The sequence below is a fragment of the Diadema antillarum genome, unplaced genomic scaffold (genome assembly GCF_040938485.1).
Source record: "Diadema antillarum isolate AM-2024a unplaced genomic scaffold, OU_Dant_1.0 scf00000065, whole genome shotgun sequence".
Taxonomy (NCBI): domain Eukaryota; kingdom Metazoa; phylum Echinodermata; class Echinoidea; order Diadematoida; family Diadematidae; genus Diadema; species Diadema antillarum.
Genome location: NW_027270954.1, coordinates 4,082,314 through 4,098,588, shown reverse-complemented (window position 1 = coordinate 4,098,588; position 16,275 = coordinate 4,082,314). Strand labels below are relative to the sequence as shown.

General features: G+C 39.3%; 1 protein-coding gene across 1 annotated transcript in view; it reads right to left on the bottom strand.

Moving 5' to 3' along the window:
- The window catches only part of LOC139716481 (uncharacterized), a 51,710-nt gene that overhangs the window by 2,853 nt on the left and 32,582 nt on the right, over nucleotides 1–16,275 (bottom strand). Inside the window, exons 3-10 of the mRNA XM_071628026.1 lie at nucleotides 9,787–9,959; nucleotides 7,735–7,892; nucleotides 6,639–6,880; nucleotides 5,998–6,093; nucleotides 4,215–4,312; nucleotides 1,990–2,116; nucleotides 1,094–1,189; nucleotides 130–288 (exon numbers count right to left, since the gene is read on the bottom strand). Of these exons, the coding sequence (XP_071484127.1) occupies nucleotides 130–288; nucleotides 1,094–1,189; nucleotides 1,990–2,116; nucleotides 4,215–4,312; nucleotides 5,998–6,093; nucleotides 6,639–6,880; nucleotides 7,735–7,892; nucleotides 9,787–9,959 (1,149 nt within the window). The remainder of the gene's footprint in view (nucleotides 1–129; nucleotides 289–1,093; nucleotides 1,190–1,989; nucleotides 2,117–4,214; nucleotides 4,313–5,997; nucleotides 6,094–6,638; nucleotides 6,881–7,734; nucleotides 7,893–9,786; nucleotides 9,960–16,275) is intronic.

Below are 16,275 nucleotides of genomic sequence, written 5' to 3'. Positions count from 1 at the left end.
AAACACTTTTTTTTTTTTTTTTTGGGGGGGGGGGGGGGGGTCGGTAGTAGTGATTCACAGCCACAAATACACTAAAATAAAGGGCATAAAATGTCCCTCTAGCTGAGGGTAGACATCACACAGACCCACCTCTTTCCATCACTATCCTTCTCAGGTTTTCCTTGACCTGCCGCGAGTCAGACGTCGTCGTCGTCATCGGGGTGACGGTGAGGGTGGAGGCCGTGTTGGAGACCGGGTTGCTGATGGGGTTGCCCCTGCAGGACTGCGCGCTGGCCCCTAACGTCTCGGCTGCAGGCAGAGAGAGAGAGAGAGAGAGTGAGTGAGCGGGAAAAGAGTGTAAATCACACACTGTGCCAATGGTCTCTGCCTAACTTCATGCTTCATTCTACCGACAGCAAAATGCATGACAGACTAAAACAAGCATTTCCAATTCATACAGATGGATTCCGCCAGAAGAAATCACCCCCACATATGCAAAAAACAAAACTACCACAATTTCTTCCATCATTGATGCACTGTAACTATTTCCAACATCTCTGACAAGCTGCAAAAAAAAAAAAAAATCTCATATACATCTCACCTGCAAAAAATACATCAGGCATTACTTGTCTACTGTATCTATAACATACACACATATATATTATATACATATATATTTTTTCATATGCTGGCAACTAAGTGTGCCAAAGACTCAACTGGCATAATGGTGGCTTGCACATTGAAGCGAACGTAAATATTCAAACTAATGACTGACTGACAATCCTTGTATGTAGACATACATTGTAAACATAATTATATTCATTAAGCACATGAATGAATGTGATGAAGTGTTTTTTCATTGAACCAAATAATGACTGAAAAAAAAAAGATATCTTACAATTAAAAAAAAACTGTATCAAAATGTATAATTACATGAACAGATCTTGCAATGAAAAACTAGAAGTCATAGATATGGAAATCATTTCTTGATGCACAAAATATTCCGCCTTGTCACTCTGCCAACAATGCTCCTCGGTTGACATTAGTGTGCTTTCATTGATGGTCATTTGTTCAGTCTCTGACCAATAACAGTGGTCTTAGGGGGTCAACTTACTCTTGCATGGCTTGCCCTTGGTCGTGAAGTAGCGTTCGAAAGTGTGTCCGTCCATGTGACTGAACTTGCGTTTCTTCTTCTCGATCTCCCCATCACCTGCTCCACAGACAGGAGAACGAACACAAAGAGACAGAAATAAAGAGAAGTCATCATTTTCTGACTTTCACTATCACCCCGCCATCTCTCCGAAGCAAACTGCATGTCTGGTGGATGATCTTCTCTGGGGCTCCACTGGTAACATAGATGCACTCCAATCAAACAGCGGAGCCTTGAGTCCCAGTGGGCCCAGCTGTTAAAGCAATGTCCAGTGTCGTCATCCCTATTTAGGCAATTAAATTCCCACATCTCCCTTTACAACCCGACAAATCTTACTTCAGCCTTCCGATTTCAAATATGAAACCGGGAGTCATCTAAATTTAGTCCGCATCAAAAAAAAAAAAAAGGACTGTGTCACAAAGTTAACAATTATTCAGCTCTACATAAAAACAAAGAACAGCAATGGTAACAAGAAAAACATTGGCTTTCAAGCTGGGAGGCAGTTTTTTTTTTTTTAAACTGAGATGCATTCTCCACAAAAAGACAAGACTGAATGTGTACCAGACAATTCTGCGGAGTGCTGATTAGTGCAGAGAATTGATCTGCCCACGCTTGTTTTGTACAGGGAACAATGTTCCTGGTATTGCATTGCAATTTACTATATTATGCATTTTTTATGCAAGTGCTACACAAAACTACTTTTTGTATTGCAGTCTTTCTTTCATAGAAGTGTGCAAAATAAAATTTCAAAATATCTTTTATCAGCTACAACTGTTGATCAAATTCAAATTGGAAAATTGTTCCCTGCTCGTGCACTCATAGCAATGACCCTGGCAAAGACAGGTTTTGGCCTTTCTTACCTGATGAGCTGTTGACCATTTCGTTGCTGTACTCTTCGTCCGATGGCCGATAGAGCTGGAACTTCACCATGTGCGCCGCTCTGATCCCCTGGTTCACAAACTTGGGCGTCGCGCACACAATGGCAAACTGCAGCAAATGGCACAAACAAAAATAGACAGTGACAATCATAGCAGGGAAGGAATACATGCAGAGTGTGCCATCTGAAGGTTTGAAATGTTCCTTTAGATGGGTTTAATTCCCAAACTGAAGTCCAGAAATATTCAAAGCCTCCCCAAAATAACACTGCAAATCTTGAGCTTAGAACACTTTGTATACAATATTTTCTTCTTTTTTTTTTTTTTTAAATCATGTGAGTTAGTCACAGGCACATGATCATGAACTGCAATTATTTGGTCTTCAAAACTGTTCCTAAAATACAACAAAGACTTAATTTTCAAACCCTTTCTCACTCTGATGCATAGTGTGTTAGTTGGTTCCATCCATCAATAATGTCCACCTTATGTGATGTCTGCATCCCCCCCCCCCCCCTCCCCACAGCCCCAGTCAAAGCACTCAAGAAACCATGACTTCAGCATAAACCCAAGTAAAAGGCAGACTCCTTGCCCTGTACCCCATCTTTTACGCAGGTTGCTTAATTCATATTCCCCATTTCAATTCATTGGTCATCAGTATTTCGGCACCGCATAGAAAACGAAACCTTTATTCTGTCGAGTGCATTAAAAACATAATTCTATCGCTTGGTGTCATATGCGATTGTTTGAATAAAAAAAGAAAAAAAAATCTGTCAAGGAAGAACATAATAAAAATGTTCTACCTAAAGGCCCACATAACAAAATGCTCCACCATCATGTGATTATGTTTATCTAATCCATGACTCATTTCTGACAAAGTCATGTAATGTCAGACTGAAATCTAATACACGATAGCATGATTCATTGCACGGGATTGAATGTGTGGGAAATAATGCAAATTAACACAAGGTAAAGATGATTTAATCAAGACTTACATTACCTGTACAAGACAAAGTGCACAAATGGCGATTCTACTTCAGAAACACTACACATATGCATTTCTTAATCACAAAACACAGGGAGAAGTTATAGTAAAACTCAATTTCATGTTCACACAGACTCATAGAAGAATAAAGTCAAGGAAGCGAAACAGCTAAAGTACCATTGAAATCAGATTTTAAAAAAATAAAAATCAAGTCTCACAAAATATCAAAGTCTGACATTTGGACAAACAGCACTTCTGGTCAAACCCACAAACGCAAATTGAACGAGATTTCTTCATCTCACAATGCTGCCATTGACATGCACGAGAAAATACCGTAAATATTCTTTCTGACAATAATTTAGTGGCTCACTGGTTGAAAGAAAGTAATTACTGATCTATCATTCTAACTTGATTTGATGTTAAGGAAATAATTTCATTACCTTGAATTAATTCTAAATGCAGAAACTTTCATAGTGAAGATCTGCACAAAGCTGATGGGAGACTTGTGAATACACAAGGCCATGGTATCATTATTACATCTAATGTGCATACGAGATTGGGAACAATACCACCATGTTTCTGAAAAATTCTGTAACGTTAAAATTCAATAAATTTCCGAGTTTTGGTCCAATTTTTGATAACATTTTCACTGTCCTCTTTGTGTGATGTCTTGAAAAAGCCCAGGTGACCCACCACATCCCATAACTTACATTTCTGTGACTTGGTGCTGCATCTTTTTATCACTATTTCAACTCGATTCTTGGTATTTCATAGTGGTTAGAGTACAAACTTGTATTTTACTTGAGCCAGTTTTGTTGTTCATTAACAGAACCTTTTGTTTCTGTTACAGAATTTCCAAAAGCCTCCTAGCTGCAAAATGTAATACTGATTATCAAATTGGCAACACATTCAAGAACATTTAAGTTGATGTTTTTCTCTAAAATTGCCACATGTTTAAACATTTTTTTTTTTTAAATCTAGTGTAAGTCAAATGAATTTAACCAGTTCAATCTAATCTTTTTCTTACACAGCTAGAAGTACAATTCAGTACGTGTTGCCAATCAAATGAGGACATTACTATTATCATTATTATTATTTATTATTATTATTATTATTCATTATTATTAGTTATTATATATATGTACATATATTTTTTGCAGAAAGGTAAATTAAAGTCAAAGAGTTATACATGTATTTGAAGTGATTTCACTTTGAGAGTCTCACTCACCTGTCTGTGGACATCACTGGGTCCAAACGGGGCAAACGACCTCCACTGCTGATGTGGCTTGTCTGGATCAATTCCGGTAAACACGACCTGGATGTCATCTAAAGAAGGGGGGGGGGATACAATCAAGTTGGCCATAGGTGAGATGGGTCAATTAGAAAGAAATCTGCACGAAATAGCTTCAAGACTCTCACGTAACATAATGAATTGCCAGGTACTTGTCAATCCTTGCATGAATGTCTTCATGAAGTTCTGTCACATCTGCTACTGAATAAGCAACAACACGAGCCCAGGAGGGGGGGGGGGGGGAAGGGTCAAGCCTTGATACAACTTCCCTTCCCCGTCCCTTTAATGGGATGCAATTAACATACAATTAAAATGCAACATGTATTTTCAGTTCCAGTAAAGTTAACTACACACAAAAATATATACCCATTCCAGTGGATTGACACATTACTTGAGCATTTCAATCCTCAGCAAAGCTTCGCACTCAATACAAATTATTCTGGAAATGCCCTATCATAATATATTCTGACCAAATATGAAGAAAAGGTATGTACTTTTTGCCACACCAGGACGCCAAAAAGGGGGGTGGCCATCCCCAGTAGAACTACCACGAATACTAGTACCTGTCACATTTTCCCCCTGATTCATGCCAACTTTGGATAAACTGTCACTGGAGGTTTGCCCTTCTATCAAGTCCAAGAAGCCTGATTTCTGTGGTTTTGTGCTGAACCAGTTACCATAATATTCTTAGTACTATTCATCATCAGTTTGTCATAACATAAAGTAAGAAATTGCCTTTCTATCGAGCCCTTTGTTGTTGTTGTTCATATATATATATAATTATTTGTTTTATTTGAAGAATTTCAGAAGTCCTTTATCCCATCAAATAAGTTGTGGGACAATTTTGTGACAGAAATCATCCTTATCTTTCCAATCAATAGAATCTACAGTGTATTTGGAAAGCAAGCTCTACAGATTTGACAATTTGAGAGAGAAAGAGGAACTTCAATCTTCTGAAACATGTTGTCGATATTTGAAGAATGAGTTATAAACTTGGCAATTTAGAGGCTTTTGAAACTGAAAATTTTGAAACCATAACGATCATACATCATTAAGGCTCAAACAAGAGAGAGCTTTTGGTTCTACCTTGTGAAATACCTATAATAGTAGAAAAAAAAATGATGATGATGACAACAACAACGATAATAATAATAATAATAATAATGATAATAGTAATGATAATGACAATAATAACAACAACAACAACAGAAAATAAATAACACCAAACCACAAATACATGGTTTCTGGGACTGGAGGACAAGAAGATAAATTTGGTGGCAAAATTCCCCCAAGGCTTGACAGTTACAAGAAGACTAACTGACAAAATGTCATAGAGTACACAGATGATGGACGACTGACAAAAAAGCAACCGCCACGGTTCACTTGAGCCCTTGTGGAACAAAGGAAAAGAGCAGAATATGGGCGGCCATGCCTGGCTAACTCTTGACAGAGCTTAGATTTGCATAAGGAAACATGTTAATGTATTTTCTTGTTCCTGTTGTTTGCATGGTACAAACTCTACCATGCCTTGCCACTGTCTACAGCCTTCAATGAAATCTGTTCCCTGAGCAATGTTTAGTCTGAAACTTGGTCTAAACTTGCTTGTCGCATGCTGTTCATCAGAGAGGTGCTTTTCCTATCTGATGTTGTTGTTCTTCTTCTGCTTTTAAAGTGGATGGGCTCTAGCAATGTCCGGCAACAAAGCCTCGGGTCAACGTACCTGACTGGACCTTCTCGCAGAGGATGAACAGCTCATCGCCTCCGGCCACTGACCCATGGCTGATGTTGACCCGACAGATGGTCAGAACGGTATCCTCTGAAATGGAGAAAGCAGACACAAACCTTAAGACTCTCAGTCACACTTCCATGAAATCGCAGGAAAACGCATTTCAGTAGAATATCATTTGCACTTGACATGTTCATTATCAATGCTCCATTGCCTTAATCAAAACTGATCATGCAAAAAAAAAAAATTATGACACAAAATTCATGTATGATGCAGCACATAAGATGCCTGTTTTGTTTTTTTAATTGTTACTTTTTCCCTGACTTGTGATGGTTTGCAATAAAAACACACTTGATTTCCCTAACAGTGAATTGACTACTGTAGAAGATAACATTTTCTCGCAAGTAACTCTTTATGCTGGCCAGGTAAGATGAATTCAGCAAGCCCTTAATTCCGCAGAATCAAAATATAAAAGAGTATTGTGTATAGCAAGCAAAAAAATTAGCATGCTTTTGTTGTCTTGCTACTTTCATATTGCACAAAATGTGGAAAATCTCCATGTCATTAAGATCTCTACTTTTTATAATAAATTCAACTCGGGCAGGCAGAGCTCTCGATAAGGCATATGCACTCACTCTTGTCATAGATGGGGGTGGATGTGATGGGCTCGAGGTACTGGTCAAAGATGTTTGACCCCTCGCGCGACTCCACGTGCACCTCAAAGAAGAGGCGGACACACTTCATGTCATAGTTGTGCTTTTTCCCAGTCTTGCCCTTGTTGACCTCCATCGAGAGCCTCACACCGGCCTTCTTGCGCTCCGCCAGTGAATTCTCCACCTCCTTGTTCATGGTGCGCTGCACTCCTATCTTTCGGAACCTTCGTAGGGAAGGAGGCAAAAGGCAAGACATTTTGATAAAAAATCTCAAAATGCTGAAGTAAAAAAAAAAATAGAAATCCAAGTACTGCTGTTGATCAATATACATATGTTGGAAGATTACAAAATGAAAATTTATGTTTTGCTGCTTGGCAGATTGTGATGCCAATTGCAAAATTGGCCACAAAACTTCATTCCATTCGTCTGGGAGTCATATATGTACATGGGTATCTCATCCATAATGTAGTCAGAAGGTAGTCCACCCATAACAAATTTCTAGTCAACGAGTCTGGCTTGATTTTCACAAGCATGTTCCAGGGCACTGCTCATGTCTTTAAACTTGGTCATTGATATGTTGACCTGTCCACTAACCAAAAAATTACCACAGGCAAAAGAGCTACTGTGATGCTCGACTTTTCTGTGAAGGCCAAAGTTGGCACCTTTTCTCCGTCCCATCTATAATGGCAGCCATCTTTCACTGTGAAGCAGAGCTTCAATTCTTAATGAGGAGGATGGAAGAACAAGGAGATGGGTAAGGGAAGAGAGATTACTTATTATTTGTTGCAGTAATCCCAAAGGCAGCTCCTTGGAAGTAATACCAGGACAGAAAGGAGGAGGGGGTTCTTACAAAAAAATTGTAACGGTAAATGTACTCTGCTTATGGATACTACGAATCTATCATTCTTACAGTATTTGCTATGGAGCTACTATGGAGCAGTCTTCATAGGACTGTTCAAATATTTCTCTTAGCCATATTTCTCCCTTTTCAGATGACAGGGGAAGTTGAAAGATGGAGGAGGGGGAAGTTAGTGGGAGGGGAAAGGATGGGGCAACTTTGAGATATGTGTAGACCTACACAGCTTCCGAATGCTGGGGGTCTATGATCATACAGCAGACCCCATCCTTGCAGTTGTCCCCCACCAGACGATGCGGGTGAGGATGAGGCTGGGGGGAGGTGTCCTTGGTGACCAGTGAGACCACGGCCTTGGCTCGGCGTCCATTCAGGTTGTGGACCTGCATCCAAAAAAAAGCAGCATGCGGAAGATTTGATGAGCAATGCTAGAAACTGCTGATTGGCACACGCAAGTTGCAGAGCGACACAGTACAGGAGAGAGGTAACAAAAGCGATAATGCAATAGAATGAGTGAGACTGGCACACACAAACAGTTGCTGCATATATCTTACAAGAAAGATAAAACCATGTTTCAAACCAATTTCAAAAGGCGTATACAAACGTGATTTGAAACGCATTCTTGGAATGGCCTGTTTATCTAAAAATCATGTATAAATCACTGTTTCAGAGTTGTCATGCACAGCTGCTTTGTACCTTTCAACATGGGAAGTAAAAGTCAAGTAAGGCACACAATATTAACGTGTTTCAACATGGCTTTGTGTTCATCTACTTCGCATAAAGGCATTTATGGCACAAATGCTGTCCAAATTGCCCGTTTTTATTGGTGTTTCCAATTGGCATTTCTAAACACCAATGGAAACACATATCTATCACAGGGAAAATGCTAAAACACTTTAAGAATGGCGATTATGCCTCATTTTAAAGAAAAACCAGTGTCGTGTAGCACCTGTCAAAAGACAATACAACATAATCTTCTTTACAGGAGAAGACGAAACATTTTCTTTCCCAGACAACCCAACATCAAGTCCTTCACTCTCAATGCGCAGTATGTCTACCTCCCACCAGATAATCAATGTGACATCAGTATACACAATTCTTTCACTCTACCAAAACCATATCCTAACTCTTTCCGCCCTTATCGATGTTTATCATAAACAACACCACGCCTCTGCCTGCCTTTTCAGTGATTTTGTAACACTAATAACATAGCCTATTAAAGACCTAGTAGTGTGGGGTGATCGTGCAATGGGAAACTGACCCGACTCCGATATATTCCGAAATCCTCATATGAAATTATACAAAGCATTAAATATACATCACACACGCAACACTGAAGAATGTTGACTGGAATTGAATGTTCTCTGAGCGTACGGTTCGGTGCACATATTCGCTGATGGTGCAAAAGTTTGGCGGTACAGAGTAACAGCCCCAGGGTGGGTAGCACTCTTTTACAGGTCCTCTCCATTATTCTGCTGAGATTTAGAGTTCAAGCTCGAACTACGAAGAGGTCATGCAGGGATAGGTACGAGAATCCCTCAAATGTTGCTGTCCACAGAGTGCTTTGATATAACCTTCATTCATCAACAGACTAATGCACTAGTACGTCTTTCTAAACCACAGGCATTGTGTCTTGAGAACTTGACAAGTGTTGACTTGCAGACAATAAGTATAAAGAGATAAAACAGGAGATATAACAGGCAGAGACATGTGTTTGCACTACAGCAGCATCAACAGTAACAAAACATGGAACTTATCTCCGCTGCATGTTCGTTTGAACAACTGTTTGTTACTTGCTAAGTACTGTAAGAGTGGATAACTTTGTTTGAGGTTTTTGCTTTGTTTTGTTTTGTTTTAGTCAAGTACGACAAATGTCTTGCATTTCAATTGCATTGATACTGTTTGTTCATATTCTGGTACCATATAGCATCAATATAATGCAACCCAGCTTCATATGAAGATAATCAACTTGTGTATTGTGCAACTGTGGCACATGACATGCAAGTGACCTATTGCTCATTATATAAAACACATAAAGACTGCTTAACCATTTTCGTCACAGCAAAAAATCCTTTACTTGCTTTGATTCAACCTCACATGCTATGACACTTTCGAGGCTTAGGGTCAGAGCACATTTGTCAGAGTCAAGCTGCGTAAAAGACGCGCACTACAGCCCTCATATGCAGCAGTCAATATTTGTGTATACTTTCCCTTAAAAACAGCAGTGCATAATTTCATACTGTTCTTGTTGGAACTCTTCTTTCGACCCTCACCCACCTTGATGCTTGGGTACGAAGGGATATCTGACGATGCCTTCTCGCCGGCGATGCTGCCAGCCTGTCGTCCCTCTACGGGATAGCGGAAGCGGTGGTCTCTCTGCTTCGGCTGCTCTGTGATTTCGATGTAGGGCTCCGACGGAGCCGGGTGAGGGCAGATGGAAGCAATATCGCCTGGACGGGACACAAGAGAGAAAAGGAAAGGATAAACGCATGGAAAGAAATTTCACACCAGATGCAATTTCTTGTTTAAATGAAGAGCAATCATGTGGGAGGTGTTTGGTGGGAGAACTCTGGAAGGCTTACGCACAAATGTAAAAAATCAGACTACCACAGAAAAATGAAGTTGAAGGTGAGCGTTATGCTCTGGGTAACTTAGATTGACCTATATAATGCACCAGGCTGTGATTGACTCATAACTTCAGCTGTCACAAGAGTCCAGAGTGCTTTTACCTCCAAGGCGTGAAATGCTATTTTGGGGAGGTTTCGAGTCCATTTTTGTTGTATTTTCTTTATCCTCCTTCACAAGCCATGACATCCCCCTAAAAATATCAACACACACACACACACACACACATACCAGCATATATACATACACAAACACATACACATACCCAAACATGTGCACTATACACACACATGATGCATACTTCATTATCTTGCTTCATGCACTACTACCCCCCCCCCCATCACAAGAACAGATGGTTAATGTTTTTTTATGATTTATTAGGGCATTAAAGCACCTAATTAATGCAAGGGTAGGACTCCAGTGTGGACTTAGCCAACATCCTGCTTCATAATTACCCCATAAAACATTCTGTATTTCATCCATTCACTTGGCTTTGGCTTTGACTTGGGCAAGGATAGAAATTTGTCCGGCAAAGTCAGAAAAAAAATGCTAGAGTCATGCTAAGGCCACTGTGCACATGCTTTCGAATGAGCCCTCTCACTCATGTGTGCCTCTCTCAATGCACGTACAACACACAACACTTGATTCCACTAGTGACACAGATCGAACCAGCCATGACCAGACTCTCAAAAACAAACCTGAAGCTAATCTGAAAACCTATCAGTCTTGCTGGACATCTAGAGACATACTTCAGTTGTATTCCCTGCCCCCTCCCCCCCCCCAAAAAAAAGGAAAATATACCCAAATAATTTGTTTACCATTTTTACATAAAGCCTTTAAATCCATTTTTGCATGGGCCATGTCTTGACCAATGCTAATTTGTCCTCTTCCATTCCACTTGTGTGAAGTTGACTTCAGTTAAGTACATCTTTTGTTGAGGTTTAAATTGTGTTTAAAAAATGAAATAGATACAAACAAAACAAAAAAACCCCACTGGTGTGTATTAGGCTCACAACTGAATTTTTAAATACTGTTGACGAAAAAGATCAAAATATTCTGCTCCTTCTCGGCAGAAAAACAAGTTGTGAAACAAAAACTCACCAACCTTCTCTTCGAAACTGACTCATGTTGACCAAAAACCAAACTACACCTCAACGAGCTGAAACATCATCACTCGCTTCATGATTTTTTATTCTTTTTGCCATGGCTGGAAAGAATATCGCCCGGCATTTGAGATGAGCATTGTGTTGGCATGCTGCCAAGCTGGCAGCGCTGCTCTGCATTTGGTGTGGGGAAGGCGTGGCATTTGATTCCAGCCAGAGCAGGGCTGGTGTACAGGAGTCTCAAGTATAGCAGAGCAATTGTATGCATTACTAGCGGGCCAATCACAATGCCGCTTGCTTTGCTCCCCCGGATGACACGGCCTCAACTCATGCCAATCATGGTGTCTCTTTGAACAATTTCACTACCACACTTCTATGATGTTAATTCGTAAAGAGATACACCATTCTTCCAAGGAATCGCACGTGTGGACGGTGGTTAACCAAAATATTATGACAAAATCAAGACAGGCAAGTCTAATGTTTCCTGTCAGTACGAATTTGGCAGAACTTTCAAGCTAAAAGAAAAAATTTTTGCTTGTCAAAGTAGTTACATATAAAATGATGCTGGCCATCCAAGGCATTGCAAGTGTAATGACAACTCTTCTGCCCATTTCTATTCCCCTCACTTGCCGTCATTACAACACATTCAGATGCTGGTAAAAAGACAATATTTTCATAACATCACCAATGTCCTCATTCATCACCATTACTACCATTATCATGCCCCATACTAGGTCTTGCTACAAGCAGTATCGCTAACGCCAAATTTCCGCGTTTGATTGCTCGCTGATCAGTTCCATTTTAAGTCTGCTTTAAGGTACTTGGCAATCAAAATCTCATTCACCAGTGATCGCTTCTTGATGGTGGGCAATTAAACGAATTATGCATAGGCAGGAGTATCACATACTGCCATAAAAAGCATGTTTCTGAATTCCTATTCTCTTCTTTATATATTGTAACACACATGCAAAGAATGATGTCAGTACATGATTGGTGAAATTTGCAGTATTTAGTCAGTTCAAAGATTCTTTTTTTTTGGGGGGGGGGGAGAAGCTAGGCTTAGAGTTAAATATCAACAGGGCAAGTCTGAGGGGGTTAAAAAAAAAACTTGACTTGGTGTAAAATGCAACTTCATTTTCATTTTGATTTTTCAATATTTTAATGTAAAACAGTGTCTGGGGCTTGAGATTGTCAGTGACAGTTTCTGAAGGATGATTTTCCCTATTGCATGACAATGTGAGATCACAGTCTAAATTTGCATTGTAGTGTTTGAGTCATGAATCTGCACTTTGACGTTACTGCTCTGTTTGGTCTTTCCGTATTTGATTGATATCAGATGATACTCTCTCCCTCTACTCTTTTTTTTTTTTTAAACTCTTTTTTTGGAATAACTTGTAGAAACAGATAAAAGGAAAATGAAACTGGAAAAAAATAGAATGCATGCTTACGACAATAACTTTTAGATTAAGAAACTCCATTTCATCTTCAAGTGTGGGTAGTTCAGACAAGCCAATAGCATGCACCATTTTCATTTCATTCTATATTTTTTTCACTGGCAGCCTCCCCTTCAAAGAGAATGAAATCCAGTTTTCTTCAGCAGTTCTTGTTTTTAAACTTTTCACATCCCATCCGCTTCATAATTCGTTACTGCAGACAGCACTACTGTAACTACTGTAAAACAAGATATTTTCGCGGCATGAAATTTTCGCAAATTGGAGCCAATGGCCTTTTTTGCGGCACGAAATTTTTGCGGCATGAAATTTTTGCAAATTGGAGCCGGTGGCCTTTTTCGCGGCACAAAAATTTTCGCGAGTTGCCTCTAACATTCAATACATATAGTGTAGACAAGAACTTTCACAGGCATTTTAATTTCCCGAATCTTGGCTCTTGGGAAATTCGTGAAATTAAAAAGCACATGAACATTCCTCGTTTTACAGTATGTCCTGTTTTAACACAGAAATAAATTTCATTTGTACAACATAGTGTAATCATGTTTTTTTTTTGTGATGCATTTCAAATTAATTTTCAGGCAGAATGTCATTTGTAATCACGTTTGTCAAATGCATTTCCAATCTTATTCAGATTTACTGGCTGTCCAGATGCCAAGATGGGTCTCCACGCCAACTGCAACTATATGGCAAATGATAGTCCATGTAACAGTTGTGTCGCAAACTCAATTCTTGAAGATCAAACGAGCAACTCTCAATGTGCATATAAGTATGAGGGTTATTTGTTGTGCATGCACTCGTTGCTGACGCAAATGTCCAAACAGCGCATGGTTTGGTGGTAGAAGTGTCAAATTGAGCTCTTCCAAGTCAAATGTCTTCGACAGAGGTCAGGCTGTACAGATGACACATGACCCCCTGAAATTGCGCAAATTTCGATGGAAAAGATGCTGCCTGACCAGCCACTTCTAGTCAAACATGACTTGCAGAAAGGAGATGAGAGAAATACGATTCCAGTATGCTTTCGGATGCACAAAAATAACTTGCAAAGCATGAACAGTCCCTTTGTGACTTTGGTCGATTGCCAAAGGACATATTGCGCAATCGCTGAATTGTTCATCAAACCTCCCCTACAAGCCCCTGCTTCATCACAGGACCACAGCCGTTATATCACTGCATGTAATTGGTCAAATCATGCATATAAATATGTTTAAGTATGTGTGTGTGTGTGTGTGTGTGTGTGTGTGTGTCTCTCTCTCTCTCTCTCTCTCTCTCTCTCTCTCTCTCTCTCTAAAAGAATGATTATGATTGGCTGCCAGCCAGCCAGTAGCCAGGCTGCATTTGATTTGCTTGGCCTGAAATTGAACTGCAACTTTTTATGACAAACGCACCCATGCTCTGCTTTGTATTGTGCCTGGGTTTTGAAATTAAAGGGCTAGTACAGTTTTGGTGGAGATGAGAATTGGGCTTTTAACTTTTTGTGGGATACCAAGAAAACACTTATGATATAGTACAGAACATACCATTTTGAGAGGAATTCAAAGTTTATTTGACGAAAATCGGGTTTGGAAAGACTGAAACATCCAAAAACAAAGTAAAACAAAGCGATCGTAATAAAGTGTGGGTCCCACACTTTATTAGAATCGCTCTTTTTTTATATCTCAGCGATTTCAAAACCAATTTTCATCAAATAAACGTTGAACTCCTCATAGAACTACATGCTCTTTCACATTTTATAAGAGGTTTCTCATTATTTCACCAAAAAATGTTAGAAACCTGGAATTAGGTCTCAACCATAACTGTACGATCCCTTTAATCACCACATCATAGGGACGGTGATTTTGAACTAATCAAAATTTTGCACTTAAAAGGGGATGAAGCCCAAGTATACTTGTGACTTGAGTGAATGCAGCCATATCAGTTGCAGTCGAACTATTCAGCTAAGTTTGAGGAGAATCAGACAATCCATTCAAAAGTTATTAAATTTTAAAGTTTCAGTGCTACCATTGCCTGGTGAGACTATAACATTTTATGATGTTACGCATGGATGATATAAAAAGAATTCTATAAAATTTCATATTTCATGAAAAGCACTTTTTCCCTCAACCTGTCACTGACATACTGTAAAAGGGTAATTTCCTTCACCCGACTTTCTGAAAGAGGTAAGTCAAGTGCTCTTTTATTATGCTAGAAAAGTGTAAATGTTGAATTTTCTATATTTATGTACTTTCTTTATATTGTTGTCCATGCATGATGTCACAAAATATTGTAAATGTAGTCTTCTCATCCAGCAATGGTGACACTGAAACTTCAAAAATTCATAACTTTTGAATGGATTGTCCCATTTTCTTCAATTTTTGCTGATGTATTATACTAATATTGCTGCATTCTCTCAATCCACATTCATAGTTCGGTCTCATATTGCTTTAAGGACTGAGGTGGTTGAATTCACATTTGCTTCCACGCACATCATTTTGTTTTGCATCATTACTCATGATGACTCCACAGATTTTAACAAGGCTTTTAAAATGAATCTGCAAGGGTGGGTGAAAGCACACTGAGCGGCCAAACAAGCAGACGGATCCAGGAAAACAACACTTCCAGGATCTACACGACGCTTTCACGATTCTCATACACAGAGGGTCCATGCAGGGTGCTTTGCCACGCATACTGGCCATAACCCTCTGCTTTACATTCTGCGTAAGCTGAGAAGTTCCTGGTTGGAAAAAAAAACAACCAAAAAAACATACCAAACTAATAAAAAACAACAACAAAACAAACTAGCCATTATGGAGTTATTTGCGGTATGTTGAGTCTGCCACCAAAAACAACATGTGACTAAATGATTTCATCTGTTTACAGAGCTGTCTGTCTTATTGTACATGCAGTGCATGCTCTCACGTGCAGTGCAAACTGACCCAACATTTGAATGGACAGAAATCAAAGATTTTTGGAATGTTATTCCAGTAGATTCACAGACTCTCGGGTGTCAGGTTTAAACTACTTTATTCAGTTCAACACAGTATCTCCCAATCGTTGCAAAATATATTCCGCGCACTTTTACAAGTTTCATACAAAATGTGATATAGCATAGCTTTGTTGCTGGGGTGACTTGCTTGTATCTCAAATTTTGGTGAAAGTTACTTTTTTGGATTAATTGTCAGATAATCAATGAAGTGATGTCCTGTTCAAGTTCTAGCTGTCTTAGCCCCCAAAATCAAGTCACCGTGGCATGTCAATGGAAAGGCTATCATATTTGTTATAATGCTTTGCCTGCCATGTTTTTGCGCTCTCCAACATTTGACATATTTGAGATATGAGGTTTTGTTGCCCCAACAGTGATATATGTCTGTCATATCTAAATAATATGATTTGGCATGCTGTACCTTTTTGCCTATACCACCACTACTGAGGCAGGGCATTAGCATTATACTGTGAAGAGAGAGTGTGTGGAAAAAAAAAAAGACAACTAGTTTACAGGATTTATCTGATATAATAGCATTAATTCACTGTTGTGCTTGGATTACTAACATAACAAAATCTTCTTCCAAAAGGCACTAAAAAAATGTAGGTACTACTTGTACCCAGTTTTG